The sequence below is a fragment of the Corapipo altera genome, unplaced genomic scaffold (genome assembly GCF_003945725.1).
Source record: "Corapipo altera isolate COAL_440 unplaced genomic scaffold, ASM394572v1 1, whole genome shotgun sequence".
Taxonomy (NCBI): Eukaryota; Metazoa; Chordata; class Aves; order Passeriformes; family Pipridae; genus Corapipo; species Corapipo altera.
In genome coordinates this window covers 15909441-15918326 of record NW_020884873.1, presented here as the reverse complement: position 1 = coordinate 15918326, position 8886 = coordinate 15909441, and the positions used below count along the sequence as shown (strand labels likewise).

At 57.9% G+C, this 8886-nt stretch overlaps 1 protein-coding gene across 2 annotated transcripts; it reads right to left on the bottom strand.

The window, feature by feature from the left end:
• Window positions 1-310: 310 nt before the first annotated feature.
• On the bottom strand, window positions 311-8491 carry CDC42EP1 (CDC42 effector protein 1). Of its 2 annotated transcripts, XM_027661057.1 has the most exons (4): window positions 8186-8491; window positions 6742-6903; window positions 3805-4691; window positions 311-2751 (listed from the first exon to the last, which is right to left on the bottom strand). In XM_027661057.1, exons 3-4 carry the CDS (start codon window positions 4244-4246, stop codon window positions 1955-1957), a joined length of 1239 nt encoding a protein of 412 aa, XP_027516858.1. In that variant the 5' UTR covers window positions 4247-4691; window positions 6742-6903; window positions 8186-8491; the 3' UTR covers window positions 311-1954. The 2 variants fall into 2 exon arrangements, with proteins under 2 accessions (XP_027516858.1, XP_027516848.1); XM_027661047.1 differs by lacking the exon at window positions 6742-6903 and having other exon boundaries at window positions 8186-8490.
• Window positions 8492-8886: the final 395 nt, after the last annotated feature.

The following is an 8886-nucleotide window of genomic DNA, read 5'->3' as shown; positions in this document are numbered from 1 at the left end:
CTGGACAGGTGTACCTGAGCCAGCTTTGGGAATGGTACTGATCTGCTCCAGGCTGCAAATGAATTGTTGCAGAGCTGGACAGGAAGCTTTTCACCCTCCTGTGTGCTACATGGGCCCAGGTGGATAGGATGTTGTTTTATGTGTGCCCCAGAGAGCGGCACAAAGTACCAGGTTTATTAATCCAGGGATCCCAGAGGTGCTGGAACATCCTGCTGAGGGTAAAGAGGACGGGATTTGGTGGCTGGGGCACCAGCAGACGTAGCAAGGAAGACAATAAGGTCACGGCAGCCAAGAGGAGGCACCAGAGAAGTTAGTATCAAAACTGTTTTAATAAGGACAATAATAAGTGCATGGCATACAGAGTGGAGGCAGAAAGGATAATTCCATGGATGTGGGTCTTTGGTCTGGAGCTTGTGTTACAGTGTGGAAAGCAGAGAGTGGAGGGGAGCTCGTCCTGAGAGCCTCGGTCCCCACCCTGGAAGTGGGGATAAGGCTGATCCTGCTAGGTATCAGTGGCCAGAGCTGGGGACTTCTTGAAGCTGGTGCCTGCCCCAGTTTGCTGCTGCTGCCTGGTGCAAGGCAGCCCCTCAGGGAGGCTGAAGAACATGAGCTTGCCCGTAGCCTCGGTGGCCTGACTGTGAGTGGCACTTGCATGAGCAATATGTGTGCACACCGGAGCTCTTTATTCTGCTCTGAAGAGCTCCCTGCCAAAAGCAGCCAGGGCATGGCTTAACTGTGTGGGAGCAGAGTCTTGCAGCCATGGCCCAGCATCTCCCCCCGCTGCACACCCCCTCCTGTCCCAGAGAACAAGGGGGGTCCTGTGAGGGTCCCTCTGGTGACCTCAGACCCTGAGCTTGCTGGCTGCACACCATGGCACAAAGGCTCTTCTGTGAGGACCAGTTTGCACGCGGGGCAGCGTGGGGGGCAGCTCATTCCAGGGTGGCTGCGTCGCCCAGGGCCACTTGGTGAGGGACATTCCATCGTCCACACTTACCCCTGGGAAGGGGTGTACTGGGGGGTGTGTGCGTGGGGAATGGGCAGAGGGGCAAGGATGGAGACACAAACCGCCTGCCACCACCATGAGTGGCTTCAGAGGAGGAGTCTCCTTGTTCTGAGCCAGGGGAAAAGGAAGGGAGTTTCAGGATCTGAACTGCAGAATTTGGTGACCTGACAACCTGCCTCTGCTTTCAGCCAGCCAAGAAGTTTCTTCCCTCCCTGCTGAGAGGGGTTGGAATCAGGAAAGAAGCCATCCTGAGTGATGCCCAGCAGCAGGAGGCAAGTGGAAAGACTCCTGAAGTTATCTCTGTGCATGCTCTCACCTCCTGAACACTGAGCACACAGCTTTTTGGAAGAAAGGGGAAAAGAGGAACCTTTGCCTGCCCCTTGGGTCCCCAGCTGACCTCCTCTAGCAGATAGATGTGCTATACTGAAGGGTCTTGCACTAGCTGGAGCTGGGGAGATCCCCATCCCCTACGTGCCAGAGCTATTGGTGGGAATATTTCTGGGAGGGCACCCATGCCAGTGCAGGGGGTGGTTGGGGGCTTCAGTGGGAGGATGGGGTATGTCCACAGACATGCTGGTGGGCCCAGGCCGAGGGTTGGGAGAGATGGTACTGGGGAGAATGGGATGGGGTAGGAAGGAGTTTGGGGTTTCTTTGGCACATGGGAATGTCTCTTTGGTGTCTAATGGCAGTGAGGCTGGAGAAGGGGCGTGATGCCTGGCACTGCAGTGCTCACTGGCCCTTTGCAGCAGCCTGGCCCAGACCTAGGGAGCCCCCCATGAGATAGGCTCTCCTCCTGCCCCTCTCCGGCCTACCCAGTGTCCCCAGCTTGGCAAGGTGGTCACCCGCTGTGTCTGTTGGTGACATTGGCACCTGAGGGTGGGGCATGGGGAGGAGGGCAAAGACCCCAGCACCAGTGTCTCTGGTGGGGCCCGTGATGAGAGGGGTGGCCATTCACACCTTGACTTCATCATCTTCTTCCTCCTCCTCATTGGCATACTCAAAAGAACTGCTGTGCCCGCCTCGGACACCAGTGTAGCTTTCCTGCTGGCTGGAGAGCTTGGTCTCCTCCTCCTCCTCTCCTTGGTTCCAGCTGGCCTCGGGGGACTGGCTCTCCTTTGTCACTTGTGACCGCCACAAGATGCTGCTGGGGCTCTCCCACAGGGTCTGTGTCCGGGCCTGCCGGGGACCCTCGCCCTTCTCTGAGCTCCGTGGGGTGCTGGTCCCACCGTAATGGCGGGCCAGGACCTGGGCTGCTCGATCAAATTCTCCCGCCTCAATGGTGCAGTCGTTCCAGTGCCCCTGCCACGGGGTCCCTCTGGGCACTGCCCCCGGCCCCGAAGCCCACACAGAGTCCACTCCAGCACCTTCGATGGCATGTGCCTCTCCGTTGGCATGGACTGACAGACCTGGCAGTGAGCTGGCCCCTGACAGGTTGCTCTGCCTAGAGTGGTCCCAGAAGCTGGATGTTGACTTGTCCTCTTCGTGGGATGCACCCACTGCTGGAGGGACCCTGTCCTTGGTCCCCTCACCACACAAGAGGTGTGGGCCATCCTCCCCCACCTCATTCCCATTGGTTTCAGAGAAGCTCATCACCTGGAGGAGCTCGGTCATCAGGGAGGGCCCCAGGTCCAGGCGGAAGGACAGCAGGGAGTCTGAGCGATCGAGCTCATCTTCCCCAGGAAAGGTGCTCTCTTGGGGCTTTTCCAAGCGAGGGACACGAGGGATGGTACAAAACCCGGACTCCAGCCCTGTGAAGCAGAAGGGATGGCTGGTGAGGGGAGGGGATGGCTTTGTGGGAGGAAGCCTGCCTTACTTCTGCAGGGACAGGGGACACTGCCGCCATGGCGGCGCAGGTCACGCTGCTGTCAGTGGCACTGGCCTCTAAAGGACAGGCCAGTGTCTCTGTGGACATCTCCAAAGCTCAGAGTACAGTGCAGGGTATCCAGGTGCACTCTGGGCTTGGTAAGATGGTAGCGGGGGCTGAGCCAGACAGGTGGGACCAGGAGATGGCAGCATTGCGTCAGCTTGCCTTTCCCTCTGAGCCAGGCCACTTCCCCTGGCTGCTGCAGGCCCCCCAGATCACCCCCCCACCAGACCCAAGACCTTCTGCTCCAGACCTCCCTCCCTGGGGAAAACCTGAGCCACAGCCCAGTGCTGTGAGGCTGGAGAGGAGGTACATAGCTGTCCCATCCTATCCTTTCCACAACCCTTCCCTAAAGGAGACCCTGGTTGGCAGGGAGGGTTGTGGGAAGGCTGGAGAAGGGAGGATGGAGTCCTGTGAGGAGCAGCACATGGAGATGTAGAGGTTGGCACTGCCAAGCAAGCGGCTAGAGCACCTGTGTGGAGGTGGGGAAGCCGTGCCATGAGTCTCCTTGACCTTGTAACCTTGGAGTGGGCATTGCTCCACTGTCCCAGCACCCTCTTAGCTTCCTCAGGGAAGCTGCTTGTGGTAAAGGTGTAGGGCTGGGGCTAGATGGAGGGCACTGCCTTACAACTATTCCACACAGGCTGCCAGCTGTGTGGGGCTATGGGAGAGGGGGAGAAACAGAGAAACCATCCATGCCCCACTTTGGGGGACACCCTGGGAGGAGACCCTCCAAGGGCAGGAGCAAGGACCATGGTTCAGAGCAAGGTTAGGGTTATCTGCTCACAGGGATTATCAGGACTTAATTAAATGTTCCATCTCTCCTGAGAGCCTGAAGTCCCTCAGTGGGGAGGAAACTGAGGTATGGAGCAATGGAGAAGGGCTGCAGAGGATGCACAGTACCTGGGTGCCAGCCTCTGCCCTGCGCTTCACTCACCGTAGGCCTGGTGTGTTTTGGAGAACCTGTTGGATGCACTTTTGAAGGAGAACTTGCTGGTCAAGCCGTGTCCACCGCCACCGTCATACATCCCCTCGTTGAGCTGCGGCAGGGAGATGGCGTTCTTGATGATGGGCGAGATGGCCGGGGGGGCAGGCGATGCCCCTGCCTGGCCCCCACTGCCCCGTCTCTTCAGTGGCGTCCGGCGGACGTGCCGCAGCGTCCGGGTGAAGAAGTTGTTGGCTTTGGCTGTGTCAGCCCCGCCGTGGTTGCTAAGGAAAGAGGTGTCCCCAAAGACATCCCCGCCGCGCCCCACGTGCATGGTGTGCCGGAAGTCCCCCAGTGGTGGGCTGATCATGTCTGGTGTCAGCTCCGACTTCAGCCGCCGCTTGCCATGGGAGCCTGACACCCAGCTGAGCACTGGCAGCTTCCCCAGGCTCATGTTGCACCCTTCACCTCACCCTTGCCTCTGGAAAAGCCCCAAAAATCAGCCCTCAACAGGCTTCCAGCACTGAGGTGATCTGTCACATCCCTGAGCTTCCCATTGCTTCTGCACAGATTCTCTTGGGGTAACAGCTCATGTCACTGGCTTCCGGCAGGTTTCCTGCTTTTCTGCACTATGTCGCACTCATGAAATCACCCTCAGGGGCTACTTCCTCAGTGGTGAGGACAGTGGTGGCACAGAGGTGTCTCCAGGGGGTGTCTGGGTCAACCCCGGTTCTGCAGAGGCTGCTGGAAGCTGTGTCTGGCCGTGGGCTTTAGGGGTTAATCCTCTGTCTTCTGCCACTGCTGGGAGAGTGGAAGCCAGTCACAGATGAAGCAGTGGGTGACTATGGGAGCTTGGGGTGGACTGGCAGGGCAAGTGAGTTGGTCCCCTTGTTTCCCACCTAAACAAGGTAAGAGGAACAGTTAAAGCCTTGGAGAGGATTTTCCCAGCCATATTGACTGAACCCCCTGAACTGTCTGGAGAGATTAAAGGCAATGTATAAGACAACGGGGAGGTTGCTACCGGCTCTCCCCCTTGCCTGGCCTTCCTCTTGAAAAGGAAGAATAAGGCTTTCCTCCAAATCACACATGCTGTCCCTCACCTCTCTGACCTCCCTCAGTGTGCCTCTGTTTCCCCCAAGCAGCTTGGCCAGACCCATGCCACAACACAGGCTGAGGATTTCCCTCCCAGGCAGAACCTCCCAGAGCAGTGCCCTGCCCGGCTGCCCCGGCTCCTGAGGCGAGAAACCTCTCCCTCCTTTTTGCTATTCAGATGAACCCTTGAGGAGAGGGTGAGGCCTGGGGACTGTGTGCTTCTCAGGGAGGAGTGGTGGGAAGCAAAAATGCAATATTTGTAAATTGCTTTGTTTGTCCTTCACTGGCTGGGTCCCCAGGTACTGGGCAGACATGCTGGAGAAGCAGGGAGCTGGCAGTGTGGAGAAAGCAGCTGCTTTGCAGGGAGGGGAAACTGAGGCATGGCAAGGGAGGTGATTGCTCAAGGTTGGAGGAGAAGGTGGGATGGGACCCTGCACTCAGGCGGGTCCTGGAGGCACTGAGGAGCAGGCTGGAAGCAGCAGCTGGATGCATGATAGCAGAGTGATGACTTCCCCAGTCAGTGAGAAGGACACTCAGATGGGCAGATTCCCCATTGGTATGTGGGCAAATGGAAGAGAGTGGGTTGGGGAAAAGAGAGGATTTGGATACGGGGCATCTCCGAGTATCAGTGCTCTGGGTAGCCACCTGGGGACATGTCCCTCCCTGGGGCCAGTTCTGGGGCCAGGGGAACAGGATGGAGCTGGGTCCCTCCATCAGGGCTGGTTTGATCACCATGACAAAGGGTGATGCAGAAGCCTCACATCCCTTGATCTCCATATGCTGGGACCCCCATTGCTGCATGGCTTTGTCTGTCTCCCCCTGTCATGTTGCCTGCCTCTCCCACCTGTCCCCATCTCACTTCAGAGTATCCAGGCACTGCCAGGGTGGCAAAGGCTCTGGTGAAGGGGAGTCCTGGACATGAAATAGTTTTCCTGGCTGGCTACACGTGATTTTGCTTTGCCCTGGCCTTGTTTGCTCACCTGGGGCCCCTCTTATCTGCCAGGGGTTAATGCCTGGGGAAGGGAAAACAAACCTCCCTCAGCAGTGCCCAGCACCATTGGCTGCCTCCTGGGGTGGCAACAGGGCAGGTTGGATTTCTGCTGGCCCCCAGCTCCCTGGCTCATGCAGCTCACGTCTTCATCCTGCTCACAGAGGCCATGCAATGCTGTCTCACAGCCGGGACATGGCAGATGGTAGATTTGGGGTGGGAGGATGACTGGGAAGCTATTTCCTCTCTCTGGCAGAAGCCCACCCATAGCCACTGGGTCAGGGCTCTCCTGGAGTGCAAGGAAACTACTAGGGTGGTCCCTGTAGCACAATGGGGGTCTTGGGACCACAGGGAGAGAGATGCAATCCCATTTTTGAGCTGTCCCCAGGGTCTCCCAGGAAGGCACATGACCCTGGAAGAGGGAATTAGGTGAGCCACAACCCTCAAGTTTTCCTTTCCCTCTGCACATTGGAGCCCCTGAAAAACACAAAGTGGGGACTCTGCCCTTCAGCCTGTGCTGCACTGGCCAGGGCTACTCTGAGGGATGAACTCCCCTACTCCACCCCAGGTCCCCTGTTCAGCAGAGGTGCCTTGCAGATCCTTGCAGGGGACATCACACCTTGGGACGGGGTGGCAAGGGAAGGAGGGATGTGAGAGGAGAGCATGCCCTTGCTCCCTGTCTGGACAACTATTGAGTGGGGAGCTTGGTGGAGGAAAGAGTTTCTCCTTCCTTGTCCCTTGGTCACCACAGGGAAGCAAGCCAGTACCTGGCCCCTGGCTCTCCCTGCCTGCTGGCAGGCAACAGGCACTGGGAGGGGAGGGAGGGAGGAAGGGAGGGAGGGAGTGAGGCAGCTGGTGCCCAACCCTACCTGGATGGCAGGTTTCTGGCAGGCCTGTTGGATTTTTTCTCCTTCCAATCTCCCCTTTTTCCTCCTTTTCTCTGCCCCTGGTATGACTCCCTGAAGACTGTGCCCCTTTGAGCCCTCTCCTTCATCCAACCAGACTCCTCCGTGCCAGGGAAACTCGTGATTCTGCGGGCAAAGGGTGACCTGTGTGCTGTCCTTTCCTCCACTGGGCAAGGGAACCACTCTGCCTGGCCATCTGTCTGTCCAGGTGCCACTGCTTCCATCTGGCAGCCCTCTGTTCACCAATTCTCAGCAGAAAGCCCACAGCCCATCACGACTTCCCCTTCCCCGGCATCCTCTCTCTGGCTCCCTCCTCGCCTCCTCTGGGAAGCCCCCTGCCCTCAAAGACACACGACCAGCACCTCCTCCTCCTACTTCCAGCCTGGCCTCCCCCATTTCCACCCCGAGTTCAGCTGGTTACCACTGGTTTTCCACTAGCTGGGAATGGCCTGAGCTGTTCTGCTTGCTGGGAAGAGCGGAAACCAGGAAGGGGGGGAAAATAATCCAGATGTCTAGTTGGCTGGAGCTGCTGAAAGCAGCCGCTTCCCTCCTCCTCTTCTCCTTACACCCCCCTCTCCCAAAGGGGACATACTCCAAAAGAGGGTGAGTAATTTGGGGTGGTCTTAACAGTGGGAAGAGCGGGTGGAAATTGTTGTGGGTGGCCAGGAAGGCTTTCCCAGCCTTCCCAAGTGCCAAAAAACCTCCCTTTACCCAAAGGAAGGGAGGCAGAGGTTCCCCTGTTGAGTGACTGTTCTGGGATGGGGAAAGCCAGCAGGGACAGGCTTTTGGGGAAGGGGGAAAGGGGCTTAGCTGGCTGGGCTGGGCCTCTTCCAGCTTCCCTGGAGCTGTGCCGGGCAGTAGGCAGACGCCTAAATCCAACTCCTGTGCTGCTGGCTGCTATATATATCCATAGTGATATCTCTCAGTATAACAAGGATATTTTTCCAATTAGACGTGCTGGGACTTAGAGGGAGGTCAAGGCTATGAAGGTGGGCAGTTTCCAATTATCCCTTTCCTGCCCTCTTATGAAAAAGTGCTCCCTTTCTTTCTCCATGCCTCCGAAATCAAGGCGCCACGAGCCTGCAGGGTTTTGAGGGATATCCAGAGCAGAGTTTGGGAGGCCAGTGTCCCACTGCCTTCCCCCATCTGTGGGACCCTCTCCTCACTCCCTTTCTTTCCTGCCTCTTTCCCCTCGCCCGCGTCCCCTCTCCTCACTCCCCGTTTCCTGTTACATTCCTGCCTTGTCCCTTTCTTTTTTGCCATCCTCCCCCTCTCTATCCCCTTGCCACCCTCCCCCCCGCCCCGCTTCTCCCCTCTCCAACCACCCTCTCCACCCTTTTCCTTCTGCTCCCAACACCTCCCCCTCCCCAGCTCTACAGACTGATGAATCAAAATTTTCAGGATTTACCTCTTTCGAACCAGAGTTATTTTTCCCCGTCCTCCGGACGAAAAGTTGCGAGACACTCCCCGTGGGCCCCTGTAACTTGCTCCGAGGGCTACTGGTGCTGCGTCCTGGAATGGAGGTGGGGGAAAACGGGAGGCATGTCCCCCCTCCCTTTTCCCACGGCTGTCCCCTCAAGGCTGGCTCTCCCAGGCTGACGCCCTGATGCCACGGGAGAGAGGGAGCGAAGCTGGCGGGGAGGGGACGTGGGAAGGAGGAGGGCGGGCTGCAGCACTGCTGAGCCAATCCTCGACTCGGCAAGAAGACCAGAGAAAATGAGATTTATTCCAACTATCCAGGACAGAAAACTTCAGGAACTTCTCTGCCGCTCCCCTCCTCCTCCCCACTTCCCCAGTGCCATTTCCCGTCCGCCGGCATTTGCTGCCTCCCGCTCCCGGGCGCCCGCTTCAATGGGTTTGGGGGAAGGAGGAAGCCCAGGTTGCTGGCTAACCTGATTAGGGGAGCCTGGTGGGGCACAAAGGAAAGGGCTTTGACCTCTCTGTATGTGTGACCCCTCGGGTATCACATAGGGTCATCTTATCCCATATTGGATAGAAGTCCTCACCAGTGTCTGTGGTGTAGTAGTGCCAGTCACGACTGGGGTGGGGGGTGGGTGATCATTCCAGGACCTGTCGGTAGCATCGTGTTGGGTGTTAGCAGGATAACAG

What these genes read in the sequence shown, in the direction of transcription:
- CDC42EP1 (XM_027661057.1), bottom strand. Translation starts at nt 4,246, where the DNA reads ATGAGCCTGGGGAAGCTGCCAGTGCTCAGCTGGGTGTCAGGCTCCCAT. An exon ending in CAAAACACACCAGGCCTACG is followed by an intron (nt 2,752 to 3,804) that starts GTGAGTGAAGCG and finishes TCTGCTTCACAG; the next exon opens with GGCTGGAGTCCGGGTTTTGT.